Source organism: Squalius cephalus (genome assembly GCF_949319135.1).
Source record: "Squalius cephalus genome assembly, chromosome: 2".
In the NCBI taxonomy this organism is placed as follows: domain Eukaryota; kingdom Metazoa; phylum Chordata; class Actinopteri; order Cypriniformes; family Leuciscidae; genus Squalius; species Squalius cephalus.
The window spans coordinates 36,796,338-36,815,797 of record NC_137123.1 but is presented as its reverse complement, the minus strand read 5'-3'; the positions used below and the strand labels follow the sequence as shown (position 1 = coordinate 36,815,797).

The 19,460-nt window shown below is 37.0% G+C and overlaps 2 protein-coding genes across 5 annotated transcripts in view; both read left to right on the top strand.

Moving 5' to 3' along the window:
• The window catches only part of LOC307147501 (splicing factor U2AF 35 kDa subunit-like), a 225,512-nt gene that overhangs the window by 154,552 nt on the left and 51,500 nt on the right, over positions 1 to 19,460 (top strand). The gene's annotated exons all lie outside the window — the stretch shown is intronic.
• The window catches only part of ankrd10a (ankyrin repeat domain 10a), a 49,073-nt gene continuing 29,711 nt past the window's right edge, over positions 99 to 19,460 (top strand). For both annotated transcript variants that reach the window (XR_013819305.1, XM_079852160.1), the window contains exons 1-3: positions 99 to 525; positions 6,416 to 6,568; positions 15,898 to 15,989. Coding sequence is in view for 1 of the 2 variants with exons in the window: in XM_079852160.1 (XP_079708286.1) it covers positions 325 to 525; positions 6,416 to 6,568; positions 15,898 to 15,989 (446 nt within the window). In the remaining variant the exon portion in view is untranslated. The remainder of the gene's footprint in view (positions 526 to 6,415; positions 6,569 to 15,897; positions 15,990 to 19,460) is intronic.

Below are 19,460 nucleotides of genomic sequence, written 5' to 3'. Positions count from 1 at the left end.
CAAACATAGACTGGGTTTCAAACTGAAATCCTGAACACGCCTGGTGAGAGTCCATGACGGGTTTTTCCACACTTCATTACGTTGTCTGGGAACTGGGTCAACCTGATCTCCAACCCCAGAAGAACTCCATCACGGGATTTTCAAACAGCCACTCAAGATACTTTTTGAGAGAGTGAGCGCCGCCGTTCACTCGCAGTTCAGTCTCACTGCCTCCTTTGTGTGCGTGGTGTGGACGGTGCTGCTATCTGAGCACAGCGCTCACCCCTAGGGCGTTCATAAGCAAAATAATTCGGATTTTCCGCGTCACAGCAGAACTGCTGGAGCATGTCTGTAGAGCTGGAGCCCGGTTTCTCCAACGACGAGGTGCTGAACATACGTTACCCGCTTCACCGCGCTTGCAGGGATGGAGACGTCGGCGTTCTGTGCTCGTTGCTTAAGCGCTCCACCAACCACCAGGCGGACCTGGTTGCCGAAGACTCGTTTTACGGCTGGACCCCCATTCATTGGGCAGCACACTTCGGGAAGGTAACAGAAAAACATTAATTTCATAGATGTATGTTTTCTAATGCAGTTATTTTCCAAGTAGCGTTACTGTGGCTTCCGGAGACGCGATGATTTAGGGAATAACGAGGGTGTATAACATCATTTGTCAGGCGTGCTGTCATCAAGAACTGAACCACAACATGTGCACATACAAACAAAACTCAGATATGTTAACAAATCACTTCAATAAGGCCATCGGCAGAAAACCGGTCATATTCGCAGCGGCTGCGTGCAAACTCACATGCTGGGTATGAGCAGAGATTAATCACTTAGTATGTTTGAACTGCGAGTGAGAGCATTATGATTTCTATCTGAGATGAAGCAGACTTCAGTGGCAGTGCTGTTTATCTAAGTGCGTAACGAGAATGTTGTTACGGATGAACCTGGCTAGTTATGTTGAAGAGAAGAAAGCAAGCCGAGTATAGAGATTAACTTTACTGGTTGTTTCTTTGCTTCTGGATCACATTACTTGGACAAATCAACTTGCATGGACAGTGGCCAGGAAGGCTGCACATCAGGCGCCAGTACGCACAGGCGCGAGCTCACTGATTCATTCATTGGCTGAGCGAAGACCAATAAAACACCACGCGCCAAAAACGCGAATTTAAAATCCAAACTTTTTTTTTGCGAGTTGTTTTAGTGTTGTCAATTTCTTTATGGATTTAATTTTTTTATTTGTGAGAGTTCGATGCTCTGCGTTAATTCCTGATTTAGTTCATTTAAACATGGTTATTAAGCCTGCGTCAGTAATTACTGTCACTCGCTTTTTTCACATTACTTTTTTTTTACGATGCTGTTATTATGCCCAAATAGTCTAGTTTACAAATGCAAACCACAGTGACTTAAATTATACAAATTCACTGCAGAGTGGAAGTGTTTACAGACACTGTTGACAACCTCTTATGCCTCTTGTTAAATAGTTCACATTTGATTTCAGTTTGCATGATCTTAGGCCAATGATGTGATGTAACATGAGATTATAGACAGGTTTTTTTTTTTTTTTTTTGTAGTGCAGAAGGATGCACTTCATGTGCTGATGAAAATGTCTACAATTAATATTGATGTTATTTCAAATACATCACCTCATTATTTTGCAATGCCAGCATTCAATATGGAAAAAGGAAAAGCCTTAGTCGTGTGGAACTATTTTTAGCATTATTCCTAATAGACGTTTCCACAGAAACCCTTTGAGCAAAGAACCAGTCCTGTAAAATGTGGCATGTTTTCCACAATTCAACACATTTGTCACTGGCTCAAATTCCTCAGCTTTAATACAATTCTAGTTTTTATTTTATTTTAATTTTTTGTGATGACCATTCTATACAGTTTTTTTTACTATTCTTCATATTTTACTAGTGATGTGTTGCCATACATTTTAGCTGCTTTATCCTCTCCCTCCTTTTTTCTAAGTTTCCAAATATTAGATGAGGAGAGGAGTGTAAATGTTTCTGCTCCTAACGTCTGCTGATCTTGAACATTTCACAGATATTTTGGCCATGAAGCAGTTTCAAACTGCCAACAGAGGTGGTAGGAGAGTTTGATTAATGTCAAGAAGGGAGAACAGGGTAATAAGTTGCCCCATTGTAAATTAGCCTATGTTGTTTTGTAGTGTAATAGATGGGCATCAACTGATAAAAGATAAAGCAGTCACGACATAGGAAAAAAAAGAACACCATTCCTTGGATAACCACAAATATTTAAAATTTAATGAAAAAACGGGATATGGCTTTAAAATCTGCCATTAAATCTAAAGCAAGCAGTGATCGTCATATTTTCACTATGTTACGGAATAGAGTAGTCAAAGAGATAAGGATAGCCAAAGCAAACTTCTTTTTGACCATAATTGAAAAAGCAGGAGGTAATACTAAAACTATTTGGAGCCAGTTAAGAAAATTAATGGGACATGATGTTAACAATGCCAAATCAATTGAACTTGTTGTTGGTGGAAAATTAAGAGATAAGCCAGCTGAAGTAGCTGATGCTCTCAATAATTATTTCATTGATTCAGTAGAAAATATCAAGTGTTTTTCTTCTGAATATAAGAACACTCCTTGTCAAGTCGAACAAACAGAGCCAGCTTTCAACATAGAATATATCACTGAGGCAGATGTTTTGAGAGTGATTAGATCTCTGAGGCCATCTCGAGCGAAAGATGTCATTGGAATGAACACTGTTATGTTGAAAGAGCTCTCTGAATCATTAGTATACCCAATTACGAAAATTGTTAACCTTTCAATTGCTCAGGGATTGTTCCCAAATGTGTGGAAGTTGGCTGCAGTTTTTCCTGTATTTAAAGGAGGTGATCGTTTGTCCATCTGCAACTACAGACCTATTAGTATCCTGCCGGTGGTTTGCAAGGTGGCTGAAAAACTTGTCTTAGAACAAATGATAAATCATTTAAATACCAGTTCCTATTCTTTACATCCATATCAATTCAGCTTCCGCATTAATCATTCAACAGAAACAGCCAATTGCTATTTCATTGACAAAGTCAAGTCACAGTTGGATAGAGGAGGGGTTGTTGGTGCTGTTTTTCTAGATTTAAAAAAAGCTTTTGACACCATTAATCATGGAGTTCTTCTATCTAAATTACAAACTTTTAATTTCGATACAGGCACTATCAAATGGGTAGAATTAGGGCTGGGTGATATGGAGCAAAAAATATATCTCGATATATTTTGCTATATCTCGATATACGATATATATCTCTATCTTTACAGGAAAAATAACCCCCCAAAAACTACTGCAAAAACAAATATGCCAAATACCACAAAGTCTTTTTTTATTGAAGTGCAAATAGGTAGGCAGTTCATGTAGGAACAAAGTGTTTCTGCGACATTTAAAAAAAAAAAAAAAAAATCCCTGTATACAAAAATAATAATTTACCTGCAAAATAAAGGAAGAAATAATACATATTGCACTATTTTAAATAAACCTGTATAGAAATATCATTACTAATTTTGGCAAATAAATAAAAAAAATGCCATATATACCCCAAAAACTGCACAACTGTAGAGTAAAACATTAATTAAAAAAAAAGTGATACAAATGCATCTAAAAATTGACATGATTGTAACAAAATCACACTGTCTGGGGCCTCTGGAGAACTCAGAACAACTGCTAGCATAAAGTTTAAGGTAAAAATAACTGCCATTAAATTACAGTATCTTACTACTATGCAATTAGATAAACTGTTCATTCATTACATCACTTTACCTCTGTCTTTATCCACCTTTATCCTCTTCTCTTCTTTTTGACACTGTATCTATAGCAGAATAGGTAGGCTAATGCTAATTTATAATGTGTCATGTAAATTCGGCCATCCGTCACAATCAGGAAACTTTCACCGTGTCTAGACCTGGCGCGAGCTGCCAGGCCCGTTTCTACAGGGGAGCATGTTAAGTGTGAGTGTGTTAAGCGATAAAGCAAAAATAAGCGTTAAAGCAATGCGGCGAGAGGCGACGCTACAGAAAAAATTACCAACAACAACTGATCGCGCGCGCGCTGTTTCTGACGCACTTCAAGCACTCGCTGGGCGGGGAAAGATTGATGTGCCTGACCGGACTCGGGGGACTTGGTTGAATGAGACAACACGCGAGGGGAGGGGGAACAAAAGCAAGGAGGCGGAGGAGGGCGGGGGCGAGCACAGCACAGAGAAGGCAAACAAGCAAAGTGGCGAAATCAGAATTAAATATAAACAATATATCGATATATACGATATGTCAAAATCCATATCGAGTTTAAAAAATATCTCGATATATCGTAAATATCGAGATATCGCCCATCCCTAGGTAGAATCTTATTTAACACATCGAACTCAGTTCGTTAGATTTTAAACAAAAGAAAAACTCCAAGGCACTCTCCTGGAATATTAAAAATGGAAACTAGAAATTAGAAACTACATGTTTCAGTTCGTTAGAGTTAGGAATCATCAATCAGGTGTTATTGCCTTGTCTGCAGGTGTCCCACAGGGCTCTATTTTGGGTCCACTTTTATTTTCTTTGTATATAAATGACTTGCCAAATGTTTGTCCTAATGCCAACATCCAAATGTATGCAGATGACACAGTAATCTTTGTACATGCTAACAGTGCAGCACAAGCCGCTGATCTGCTATCAAACTCAATGCAAAAGATTACAGAATGGTTAAATCACAACTGCCTTCAACTGAATGTATCCAAAACTGTATGTATGTTTTTTAGTAAATCTAAAAGCCGCTGTGTAGAACCTGATGTAGTCGTAGCAGGGGAGAGACTACAAGTCGTCTCAGATTTTAAATACCTTGGAGTATATATAGATAACAATCTTACTTTTAAATTACACATTAAGAAGGTTTGTAATCGCATTAAGTACAACCTGGCAAATTTTAGATATGTCCGTAGCTGCATGTCAAAAAGGGCCGCTATGATGTTCATGCACTCAATGATTTTATCTCATATAACCTATTGTTTGACAACCTGGTCACAAGCTAGCAACACTTCTCTCAAACCACTACTCTCCCTATATAAGAAAACAATTAAAGTACTTGATAGGAAATCCATATATTATCATCATTGTCATGTTTTAAAAAAATATAGTCTATTGAATTTCGAAAACTTGATTATATATGCAGATCTGTCTTGTGTACAAAATTTTGCATGGACTGGCTCCTCCTGTATTGCGCCAGTTTGTGAGAACAGCGCCAAATGCTTGTAGATCTACAAGGAGTGCAGCAAGAGGTGACTGCATTGTCCCGTTTAGGAAGAGTGCACTTGGTCAAACAGCTTTCTCAGTCAGGGCTGTTCGTGAATGGAACTTCATTCCAATTCACATTAGGAATTTTAAAACGTACGCTTCTTTTAAAATTAACTTAAAGAAGTGGCTAACAGGTAGTCAGGACTGTCAACATTACATTTGACATGAAATCTTGCTGCTCCCCTGTCTTCTCTGTCCTGTCTGTTTGTTTGTTTGTGCTTCTTGTGCTATGCCGATGAGGTTGGCTGGCTCTAACATGTATGTAATATTTTAATCCTTTTGTTTATTTTTTTATTCTTTCTTTTTAGGTGTGACATCTTAAGATCTGTCCAGGGACAGCAGATGTAAAATAGCCTTTGGGCTAATTCTGGCACACTGTACATTTAATTATGTATTATTAGTGTGCATTGTTCCTGTTAAATAAACCTGAAATAAATAAATAATAAATAAATACAGCGTGAGTTCGCCCTTTACATTTCTCTCCCAATCTCACACAGAATGCAAAGGAAAGGAAACATACAGGCGATACGTTTACTAAGAATTAACAAGGTGAATGACACAACACGCATGATAAAAGATAAAAGTATTTTACAATGTGAATTCACCCTTTACATTTCTGTGAAATAAATGTTATAAGCAATGCATAAACTTGAACTTAAACTAAGCAAAACTTTAATGTGAAAATACACATAATACACACTTTTCCCATACAGACACAATGCAAAAAGAGAAAAGAAGGACCAAAGAAAGGAAATTATCAAGAGTTATGCAGTCAGAAAATTAAAGGGAGAGATGCACACATATGCAGAGTCAGTCTATACTTGTCTAATGTCTCTGCTTACTCATGTGTGTTTATTATAAACAGCCACTTCTAAAAAAGATGAGAGTATTTAACTCCGTTCACCCTTGTGAAGGCTGATGCTATAAACGGCAGCTTGAGCTAAAGGCTCACTCCTTATTACATAAAATGTTCTGTAATTATTGATGGTCATGTGTTGACAAGCATGGTGCAAAGTCATCTCAATGGTTTGTTGATATATATATATATTATATTATATTATATTATATTATATTATAATATATATATATATATATATATATATTTTTTTTTTTTTTACTTTTCTCTCTGTCACAAACAGCTGGAGTGTGTTATGAGGCTGGTGCAGGTGGGATGTGAAGTTAATGCACGGACAACACGGTTCGCCCAGACCCCGGCTCACATTGCTGCATTTGGAGGAAATCCAGAATGCCTGCTGTGGCTCTTACACACTGGGGCTGAAATAAACAGACAGGTTGGTCCATGTACAATAATAGCTGGCGTTAGTGATGAGGGTAGTACTATACTATATACTGGTATGCCAATATATAGGAGTTGTGATGAGCTATATGTGACTATAAATGAGTTTTTATTATTTGTGTTGAAATCAGCCTTATGATTTTTTTTTTTTTTTTCCAAAGATGTCAAAACCAAACAGCTTGTAAACTGTCACATAATGTTGCATTTACTTCTGGTAAATGTCTATAGCTCATTTGTCAGCTAGAAGAAAAAAAAAACTCTAGAGAGGAGCATTTTGAAAATATATGCATTATATTTTTACTTAACCAGTTGTCTTCATTAATGTATGTTTGAATAAATCTTTAATAAAAACAAGTTGTTATAGCCACTTTTAATTTTTTATATTTAAAGATCAAATTGGAGTAGAAACAATTATAACACAAAAATGTTGATATAAAACTGCCTTGTGTTATGTGCAGTTTAATTGATTATACAGTTATTGATTATTAACTAAACTTGCGGTTTTCAGATAAAATTAAACTCATTTCAGTTTCAGTGTTTTGGTAAAATACTGGTATTGTTGCATTGCTAGTTACTATCTTTGAGAAACTGCCTTAAAGTTCTCTTATCAGTTATCATCCCTGCTTCCACTTCCTTAATTTCTCCATCCTCTCCGGTGTCCTGGTGCACAAATCTCTGCCAAACTGATCCTATTGCTAGGGATGATCCTCTCTGTGATAGACAGATCTTTGAATGGTGACGTCTTTCCCCAAGGGTTGAGCACTGTAGTCTGTGAATTAGCCTAAAGGGCTTTAGAGGTTACTCACCCCTTAACAACAGAAGACAAGTAGACTAAGAAAAAAGTGACATGCATGACAGATTGTCATTTTTGATTAAAGGTCCCATGACATGAAAATTTCACTTTATGAGTTTTTTTAACATTAATATGAGTTCCCCTAGCCTGCCTATGGTCCCCCAGTGGCTAGACATTTTGATAAGTGTAAACCAAGCTCTGGGTATTTTTGAGAAAATGAAAGCTCAGACGGCTGGATCTAGAATATTCCCCTTATGTCATCATAAGGGGAAAGGTCACCTCCCCTTTCTCTTCTTTGCCCGCAAAGAGAATTTGGCCCGCCCATGAGAAAAATGAGCTGCGCGACCGCGATATTGGTTTTTCCTCGAGAGACATCATGGCTTGCAAACGAGTGAAGCATGGCAGTTGCTCAGTGTTTGGATGTACAAATGAACACAAAAGTATTTTTTTAGTTCCTTCATCCGAGCCTCTGAAGAACCAGTGGGTTATGTGAATTTCTGATGTGTAATTGTTCAAGTTCAGACAGATAATCTTTCTCTCAAAATCGTTCAATACTGTTTATGCATCAGTAAATCAAGCCAGTGACTAAAATATCAACTTCACATCGTTTCTCTTGGTAGGATGAAAATAATCTTATTTAAACGGTGATTAAAATATATACAGAAAGCGATCAAAGAACAATCCCTTTCCAATCGCCCAAGCTGTCAATCACACAGTGCAAGTTTATCTGGACACTTGCCAAAACTCGTTATGAAATTAATGACGCTGTTACGCTGCACAACGAAGCTCTTACTGTACTTACCTCATGTTTGCATCGGTGAAATCATTAATGAGAGTACAGAAACTGCGTTGCAATAAGATCTTCATTCACGCGATCAACAGGCTGTCATCTGCTCAATGCTCATCACTGCAACCTTTTATGTGATGGGAATAGATCTAAATACTTAAACTTCTCACGATTCATTAATCTCGATAGCTGTAATAGTAAAAACGTATCATAGCTGTAATAGTAAAAGTATTTGAGAGAGTTCCACATGTAATGATAGCTATTTCATATGCAAGCATGTCAGCCAATCACAGCAGTGGGCGTTTACTCTGTTTGAAGGGGCGTGTCTGCTGTGAGACTTCAGAGTGTTCAAATCAGAGGCTAAAATCAGGCTAGGAAAAATGCCTTTCATTTCTAAATTATTACAATTTTTGATCTTAAAAACATACTAACATTATAAGGGCACCCCAGGAAACATTATAAAATAATCCATGTCATGGGACCTTTAAGTTTTCCTTTGTTAACATTAGTTGACTACATTTGTTAACATGAACTAACAATGAACAATAATTCTACAGCATTTATTAATCTTATTTAATGTTAATCTCAACATTCACCTATACATTAAGGTCAAAAGTTGTATCTGTTAACATTACTAAATGCACTGAACTATTGAGAACATGAACTTTTTAATTAAGTAACATTTAACAAAATATAAAAATGTATGGCTCACTGTTAGTTAATGCATTAAAGGGGTGGTATAATGCTCTTTTCACAAGATCAGGGTTTTTCCTGGGTCAAAATTGGTCTTCGGTGGTGGCTGACCGACATGGTCATCCACACACAGCAGAGAGTACCCTAGTACCCACATGATCCGCAAGCCCAATATTGACAATAAATGTTACATTTAAAATAAATACAAAGAAACAGTTTGTGATTTTTTTTTCTTAATCCTATTTATTCATGAAAAAATGATCACTGACAGGCTAGTAAAAGAAAGCGATTACAACTTATTTTATATCTATACCTTGATGTTTGTTTCTTTTGTTCCTCGTTGTTAATATTTGGTTGTTCATTCTTTTTATTTTATTTTTTGGGGGGGCCATCATAGGGGTGGGCGATATGCCAAAAGTATCATAACACAATTTTTTTTTCAGGAAAATCACGATTCACGGTTTTATCACGATTCTTTTTATATTTTGTTTTTACTATTTTGTGACTGAGCATTACAGCCAAACTAATGTCCATATTTTAAAAAACAAAGCCTTAGGTAACAACAAAAAAAACTAAATGGCAGACAGGGGCAAAGATAAAAATATTTGTCATTATTTTCTTTGTTATTAAATATTAAGATCAAAGATACACATTACACATACACAACTTAATATACAAATTAAATAAACAGTGCTTTATGTTTTCAGCTACAGTAGGTGTATTTAACAGTAGCATTGAAGAAAGTAATTAAATGAACAAATATGAAATTAAAACAAAATAGACTTCACTGTATGAATTATACATTGATACTTATTAAAGCTACTTAAAGTTATCAGTCAATAGTTTTGTTGGTTTATTAACATTAAAGGAATAGTTCTCCTAAAAATTCAAATTGTCATAATTTACTCTTTCAAGTTGTTTTAAACTCGAATAAGTTTGTTTCTTCTGTTAAAAATAGAAGTTATTTGGAAGAATGTGGGTAACCAAACAGTTGATGTACCCCAGTGACTACCATAGTATATTTTTCTCCTATGGAAGTCAATGGGGACCAGCTACTGTTTGGATAGCCACATTCTTCAAAATATTAATATTAGAAAAATATTAGAAAATATTAGAAGGAAATTAATACAGGTTTGGAACAAGACAACATTAGAGTGCGTAAATGATGAGATAAGTTTTATTTTTGGGTGAACTATCCCTTTAAGGACAAGCGGCAGCGTGTTTACTGAAGCTACTGTCTCTTTAAAAGAGCTGCGCGCGACGCGTCTAACGCATTTTGACAAGCAGATTTACTCAATTTTCTCAAGTTTGCTTTCACTTTAGACATAACTGACTTTATGTAAACCTTGTGTGTATTTAACAGAATAAGCACAATAAGACTCGAAAGATAACTTAGTCCAGTATCCAGGCGCTGGTAGACAGGCTTTTAGTGCATGTGAGCTTCACATGCACGCGCTGAGAAACGCACGCGTCGAGAACAGCGCATCAGCACGCGTCGCGAATTAAATGTTTAACCGACAAGGCATTAAAGCACATGCAAATTATGAACCTTTGTGAACTGCAGTGTCCTGTCCCTCGGCTCAAAGGAGTCATTAGGTCGCGAATCGGACTTTAGCGGACGTGTTGTGTGGGAAATTGGGAATCCAGACTGTTAGGACATCACGAAAGATTTGTCAACACACACAAAAACACTTCAAACTTTTTTTTTTTTTTTGCGTTTATTTAAAGTTATGTCAGCTGCATGTGCGGAATGCTTGTCACAAGTTGTAAGAGAAGATAAGGCAATTTTTTTTTGACTGCAATTCACACCCAGCGCTAATTCAGCAAAAATATTCTCCGAATGCACCGCGTGAAACATGGATTCGGTCTTCCGACCTTTAGGATCAGTTGATTTTGATGCGAAGGGAGAGAGCAAAGACAGAACTGAAGACGGGGAGTGCCCGCGCGGGGGTGGGGCGATGTGATCGTTCTCTCCGTCGCTCCGTCAGTAGCCTGCTTCACTCACAAAACCCAATTACAGATCAAATAAGGCTTTGGCGGGACAAAAAATCGTTTTGGCGGCCGCCAAAAAATTTTCAATGTAGGAAAAACCCTGAAGATGTAAAATAAGTCTTTGATGTCCCCAGAGTGTGTATGTGAAGTTTTAGCTCAAAATACCCAGCAGATATTTTTATATAGCATGTCAAAATTTTTGAGGGTAAGCAAAAACGTACTGTTTTTGTGTCTGTCCCTTTAAATGCAAATGAGCTGCTGCTTCCGGCACAGAGGGCAGAGCTTCAAGAGCTCAAGTCCTTTTACCTCACACAGACATGCACTGAAAATTTCAAAAACCTTTAGCCTTTTTTGCTAAACCGGAGTCAAACTGGAGTCAGACAAATATGGAGAGACTCAAGAAGAAGTGACACCATGTAGAATGCAACAGGACATTTCTGAATGGTTAGTTGATGAATTTATGTAGCTTATGTGTAGTTATCTTCTAGTCATTGATTAGCATATTCTGTCATGATAATCTGTAAATCGCTTTCCCAGGGGCGGAGTTTATGTAAATTTTAGGGTTTGTAATGTCACTAACGCGGGAGGAAGCTTGTGTAGTCCCTACCAGCCGTTTGTTGTAGTCCTTAAAAGCAATTTCTTTAAAAGAAAATATCTCCCTTTGCTTTGAACTTTGAGCGTCGTAACTTTGCTGATGTTGTTTATGCTCAAACAGCAACATTACACTAACTAAAGTTAGAAAAGTGAAATCATAATCAACCACCCCTTTAACTAATGCTAATAAATGAGACCTTATTGTAAAGTGATACCCAGTTCTCTTTAAATAAATGTATGTTAAATTGATATTAAATATCTAAACATTCTATATTTAACTAGAAAAATGCATTTCCGGAGGAACTGCAAAGTGTGCTTGCTCGGGTGCGGTTCACTAACGTTAGCAGGTAGTGGATTAAGGGTGCGTTGAAGTTTGCTTGATCTGAGAATTTCAACAATAGTACTTTTTTCAAGTGTGCAAAAAGGTGAAAAGTTATGTGCATTAAGAGACATGTCTGCAATGTAGACTAGTGCCAATGGCATTGTTTATGTGGCTTGGTTGTTGGTTTTGAGTGGGAGTGTTTTGGGTGATGAAATAGTTGCCTATTGAAAAGAAGTTGACAGTCTTCATTTAATTTATCCAATAAGCCAATACAAAACTCACCCAGCTGTTCTGTGGTTGAGTGTTCCCTTTGATTAGGAACAAATTTACTATCTCAAATTAAGGTCTACCGTAATTAGCGATGCTTTGATTGCTGCTGTCAAGATGGTTGTCATCACCTACACAGAAACGCAAATTTTTATAGCCTACCGTCAGTCCTCATACTGTAATTAAATGAAGAACGCTATCAGTTTCACTATTAGCTTACTCTAGCGATGCAATCGCAACAACATGGATAACGCTGTTTGGCCTTGCCTAACTTTATATGACATATGCGCCATATGCTAGAGTTACACATCCCGCTGCCATTTCAGGGCTTGAATTTCGGTGCGGGAATGTGGGGATTGCGCATAATTTAAACCATTCCTACAAGGTTAGCTTTTATAGTGCGAGAAATTCCCGCACAAATATATTCGCTTCATCTCAGAGCAAATGATTAAAAAATAAATTCACAGATGCGAGAAAAAAATATGTCAAACTGTCTTTTATTTTCAAATTTAATTCCTCAATCAGCGCTGGACCGGCATTTTCTGTCTTCCGCTGAACCCTGGCCGTAGACAGATCATATGTTTCACGCTGTCAATGCAGTGGTCTGCGTTGCGCTGATCTTATTCACACTATCGAGTGTAGGTGCAGCATTCTAACATTGAGTCATAATGAGCTGTTTGTGAAGAAATTATCAGCTTCCAAATTATGTCATTTTAATCACGAAATTGAAACATTAAAAAACAGTTTGCTCTTTATGGTGTGCGAGTGATAGAGCGCGGCAGCAACGAACCAACTGATCAGCTTGCAGCGTAACAACATTGAATGCTCGGCCGAACAGCTGATCATAGCTGTACAGGGCGCCTTATTATTTTTCATCTCCATAAATATATCTTGTAGTAAAGCTAATGCAAGGGCTAGAAATCAATTAATCTTTTGCTGATACTTCCTTGTCATCATGGAGAGCGCAGTTCATGGTTGCATAGCAATGACAGATGCCACGGGAGAGCAAGCACTTGTGGAAAAGAGACAGCGGCGCGCACGCGCTTTCCACTTGTTTTTACACATCTAAGGTGCATTCCATTCGACAGGGTCCATACGTAGTGTTCACTGCTCCCCTACTCCCTGTGCACGGTATATCAGTTGAAGTGGACTTCACTGACAATAACCGCTCATTTGAAACGCCCTGCAAACGTCATCAAAGAAAGTCAACGACGGGGTCGCGCAGATTATGATATAACATAAATATATATAGGACTACATTCATATTTTAATTTTTATTATTATAATATAATATAATATAATATTATATTATATATATTTACAATCATATTATATATAATATTTACAGTTAAATTGCACTAATTTACAACTACCTAAAATAAAACCACTTTACTTCACAAACTAGCTAAGCTGGCTGCATTCACTGAGGTCAATTATAATCATCAAAAATAGTATATGTAATATTCACAACAATAACCGTTCAAAATACTGTCATTTGTATAACAATGGCGAAATGAATACTTACACACATACGTAAACTCCTCCATCGTTAGTTATGACCGTTCTGACTGGTGATGACGTGGTGCGCGAAATGACAGTTGGGTGATCATCGCTCTCCACTTCCTGTGAAGTGATGTATCGATGTTCCCTTATTCCCTATGCCGTGCGCAGTGCCCTTCGAACTGAACATGTTCGCTCCCTTCGGATTGGAATCTCACTTAAGATGGCGGAATACCCTGTGAAGTCCACTTCGCAGTCCACTTACGGTCAAATGGAACGCACCTCTAGAGCGACGTTGTTGATTGTTTGAGCATGTGACTGCGCGCGCACAAACAAAGCCACAGACAAAGAATTGTTTGTTCGGTTGGCGAAGAAGAGCATGATGTATTTTGTATAAAGTTTTGTTTTGTTATTAACTCTTTTGAGAACTGGAAATGCACAATTCATGCATACAAATCTGTAGATATTAATAATAAATGAAGATGATTAAATTAGATGCATCAAAAGTTAGGACCAAATTTGTGACCTGTGAAAATTTAGTTTCGCTTTGTTCAATCCAATATGGCGGACGAATGACATGGACTTGTGATGTCATCTTCGCGAGCAACTTACACCGGTACTGACCGGACGTTTTAAAGTTGGAACGGTGTCTCTGTCTCAAAGGGCCTAGGCGCAGGAGCTGGACAAAATTTCTCTCCCGGGAATAATAATAATAATAATAACAATAATAAAACTTAAGAAGAACAATAAGTGTGCTGCTTTCAGCAAGCACACTTAATTATTAAACGTGCAGACTGAACAGGTGGAACTGTTGAGGCCATTTGCTCATGAGTTGTTTAAGAATACCAACATACTTTGACAAACCTTTTAGAATGTGTCCTGTCTTAACTGTTGGATTAGGGTTTTTGTCTTTGCACATTTTGTTCCCCCATGCTCTTTTTGATTTTGTTTTCGTTTTTTTTTTATTTATCCACAGTTGTAGTTGCAACTGATATGAAAGTGATGCTGAGGTCTTAAAGTATAGGCTCAGGTGTTTAGCATTAGAAATTGATTACAGCTGCACGATTAATTGTTAAAAGATTGTGATCTTGATTCAAACACCCACGCAATCCTATTACTAAATGACAACGATTCGGCTATGTATACTGAACCTTTGACAAGTATGATCACAGCGAAACATTCAAACCTGCGTTTGCACTGCCCCTGACCCAGAGAGAACAGTTGTCATGATAAAAACATCTTCACAAATATTTAACCACACACAGTATAATTATTTCTGTTACAATATTTCAATTGTCATTTGTACTTGGATATAAGGATATAAACACTAATGTTACGATAACAATCAAAATAGAGTAATCCACCTTTTGAAAGTAACTTGACTCTTCAAATAAATATTGTATAATTTACATTGTTACACCAGTAAGTGGTGACAAGTGATGTATTGCATTTGTCATTCAATCAGTCATTCAAGAGATTTGTTCCAAAATTCTGATTCATCCAGTAATGAATCAAGTGAAGTCTTTGAGTGAGTCATTGAATCATCATTCATTCAAACGCAGCAACTAACATTTTATCAGAACCTCTAGTAAATTATATTATTTTGTATAGTTGTCAATTCAGAATCGTGATCTCTATTTTAAACAAAAAGTGATTGATTTTCAATTTATCCAGAATCATAGTGATTACTGGACCATTTAAATAAGCAGCCGATCAATCGGGCATTCCAAATCAGGCTCAACTTACCTTTGCTTGACTTGCATTTACTGTAATTTTGTTTAATAGTGACATCACTTATGTTAAGTGATGTCACTATTAAACAAAATTACCGGTACAGTAAATGTGTAATTACAGCAAATATGTTTTTACTAGACAAACATGCACAGAGACTGATGGAGCTGTCCAATCCTGTATTGTGTTGGTTCAAGAGGAAGTGAATGAGAGCAATCCCTGTTGTATTACTGTTTCTGCAGTAATTGTGTGGTTTGACCTACATTTTGTGGTATTATCTGGGTTATTTAGGAGCAAATTATTGTCTGTGCTTCAGTTTACCGCCTTTAGGGGGAGCTGTTGTGTTAGGGTGAAGAGTTCAATGTCTTCCTTATGACTCACTGACTGTGTTCTGTAAAAGTGTTCTGTAGATTCTCTTCTTCAGAGTGATATCTACCAGAGGTGCAGACATGGACCTTTAAACAGCATTTTAGATCCACATTGTTTTCAACCATGCTGATGGCTGTGCCCATTAAAGCATTTGAATGCTAAATAAATTGATGTACAGAATGTTGTCAGCCTGCCTGTTGCATGGTAAGTTTGAAGAACTGTTCAATTAATGTTGTGAAAGCCTGCCAAAATGTTGCATTTACCATATGGTTTCAGGATTATGTGGGTGAAACACCCATTCACAAAGCAGCACGGGCCGGTAACATGGAGTGTATTAATGCCTTGTTGGTCCAGGGAGCCAAACCAGAGTAAGTCACTGTCTTGTTTTTTTTTTTTAGTTTTTGTTTTTTTTAAATGCTTTATCATGTGACTTCATGAGGTGCTTTTTGTTACATCACAGTGTGAAAGGGAATCTCCATAAATAAAAAAAACTCTGCCGTAGAGCATACATTTTGATTTTGACCATGTCATGAAACCAGATGAAATGCAACTAGAAAGCCTTGATACAAAATACAAAAAAGCTTTAAAATCCTTAGAAACTTCTATTAATTTAGTCCTGAAAATTCATTTGACTTTATGCCACAATCAGAAGAATGTAAATACAAATATTATTGCAAGAATTATTTTGCATACAATTAGTAATTGACACCCTTGTAGTACAAGGTCTGTAGTTATAAAATTTGTTAAATAAATGTAATTTTGTTATTTGCATTTTCCACATAACACAGGGAAAAATTTCCCTAGATTCCTAGATTTTTCTTTCAAAACACATTTCAATTCTAAAAACAACTACAAATGTACAACCACTTAAATTGTATTATTTAAATTAAAGGATAGTTCATCCCCCCTAAAATGTCATAATTTCCAAACCCATAAGACTTATTTTCATGTTCGGAACACAGATGAAGGTATTATTAATATTCTTTAATCATTTTTGTCCATCCATTCAAAGTCTATGCAACCGAAACTTTACAATATCTTTTTGTACTTCTTGATGTGTCAAAGTAGTCCATGTGATGGAGAGTTTTAATTCGGGGCCAAGCACTAAAGGTGCGGAGGCACCTATTGTAATCGTTGGTATTATTATTATTATTATTATTATTCCTTCTTCAGCTCTGGCAATCCATAGAACCGTTTGCGGGAAGTTATGAAATTTGGTACTGATAGAGGACAGTCTGAACTGTCACCATAGCAAATTTGGGCTAGTAAGGGCTAGTAACAAAATTATAACTGATTCCTTGGCTCAAGACGATTCGATTGCGCCCTATGACGCAATTTTCCGTAATGAAAATTTTCCCGCCATTTTGAATTTTACCTGTTCTAGACTGTTGCTCAGATTTTCACGAATATTTAACCAGATCATCTTCAAACCATGCCGACAAAAAGTCCTGGAATTAGGAATACATAATGTTCCATTTGAACTAAGATAACAATTTTAACACATAATGAAAATGTGCATGAGTTTCAGATGAATTTACAGGTTTCAATATTCATACTATGTTTATATATGACTCAGTAAAGCCCTGACATTCGGTTCTATTTATTTAATGAATCATAATGCGATCGTATTATTCAACGTGCTATTATTATGTTTGAGACATCAACCACTGCTCAATGACCATAATGTTTGTATAAACTGTAGGTTACAACTGGTAAAATGTACATCTAGGTCATAAAAACCGTAATATTTTCTTCTCAGCCATGTCAACAATTGTCCGTGAGCGAAATCTCCTCCCATCCGTTGTCTGGTTGGCCTTTCGCAAGGATTCCTGGGTAGTGAAAGTGTGTGGAGCCTGCATCTATGCGGGCTTTGCGGAAGACCGCTTCAAGGGTACAAAGCACACTTCAGAGCGTTAAAATGCTGAATGGGACGGCCTACGGACTCGTAGACTCAGCGAGCACGCGCAATTTAAGTCCACAAGACCGAAAGTCCTCATGAAGTGCGCCATTTGGGACAGGGCCTTAGATACCAATTTTGCCATAGTCAGCCAAACTTCCTGTCCGCCATCTTTATTTTCTTTTAAAACCTATTTTTTCGAACTTCTCCTAGACTGTCCGATTTCGAACCACCAAAATCGAATCGTATCATCTCCAGACCGTGCCGACAAAATGTTATGGATTTTGTACCGCAGCAGCAAAGTTGAGGCATGATGCCAAAATGACTATTCAGGCTTTGTCACTGCAATGTCTTGACATATTGACACCAAACTGTGTATGTGTCATTGTCACTTCACTTTGACCACACCACATCAATTTCGTAACTGCTATTGGTCAAAACAAACCATTAAATCATATTATTAGTGACTGTATATGATTTATTTTTTTCACCCATTTTTGCCTAAAATCATCTTAATGTCTTTAATTGCTCATTGTTGCAGTTGGTCTGACACTCCCAGACATGTTGGCATGGTTTGTTGTCTTTGCGCTTAGCCCCGATAATGGCTGCTTGCAGATATATTTTGGGCTTATATTCGCATAAAAAAAAAAAAAAAAAAATCAAATACATTGAGCACATTCATTATTTGTATTTGATACGCCAGAACAAACCTCATTAGTTCTCATGGAAGCTTGAATGTGCTTGTGTGACACTTAAGAACAAGCCTTGTTGGTTTTCGTGCTTCAAGCGAGCACTGTTGAGCATCTATTTTCTTTAATGTTTAAATGTTAATAAAAGCCTAAATCATATCTGTTGATCATATTAACGATTGTCTCTTCAGAAGACTTGAATTAAATTAGTTGATTCATAAGGATACTTTTTGTACTTCTTGATAAGTCAAAGTTTTGGTTGCGATGGATGGACAAACATTATGAGAGAATATAAAATTATCTTCATTTGTGTTCTGAAGATGGGCGGCAGTCTTATAGGTTTGGAATGACATGAATGGCAGAATTTTCACTTTTGGGTGTGTAAGGCCCGTGAAATATTGGTCCAATCTCCGGTTCGCCAATACACGGGGAAGGTATCACGTGTTCTGTCCTTACTCGTGCAGAGTATTGGTTGGTTAAATTTACAATACATTTAGTTATGTATTCTCTCGTTAATTCATCTGACTCCATAAATGAAAGGTTTTAATAATATCTGTGCCTCACTAAAAGTGAGTGAACGTTTGACTATTCCGTTTAACTCTTCAATGAAAATAATATCAAAGTCAGTTAGAATAATCAACAATGTAACAATTTATTATGTCAGGTAAATGTATCATGCCAATTCCATAATCAATTCAAAGATAATCGATACAAAACATCAAATGCTCTGGAATAGAGATAAGATGCAAACCCAACATTTAAGAAATACGTTAGGCTGAGAGATCTACATCTCCCAGCCTAACGGACCCATCTGAAATACAGAAAAAGGCCCCGATCTCCCTGCTGCTCTCCATTAAATAGCCAGACCTCTTTCACATGTAAACATGTGCTAACAATAGTAAATTTGCATTCTTGGGGGGGTGTGACCATTTGCTTGAGACCAACCCCTCCTTGTATGCTAGTTATCCATAAACCTTCAAAAACCTTATTACCTTGTGTTTTACTTATTTTGAGATGAGAGAATTGTACCAGTCGCACTGTGACATTTTAAACGATACCAAACATGAATATACTCTGTGATAATCATTCACATTAAACTATACATTTTCTTGGGTGAAATCAGGTAGTCACCTGAGCATGAGAGAGAGGGGGTGAAGGGAGAGGGAAGGAGATGTAGATTAGATGACTCGGGGGTGAGACTTTCGTCTCGATGGTGCGTGAGAGCCAGTTCAAATGCTAATCTCCAGAGAGGT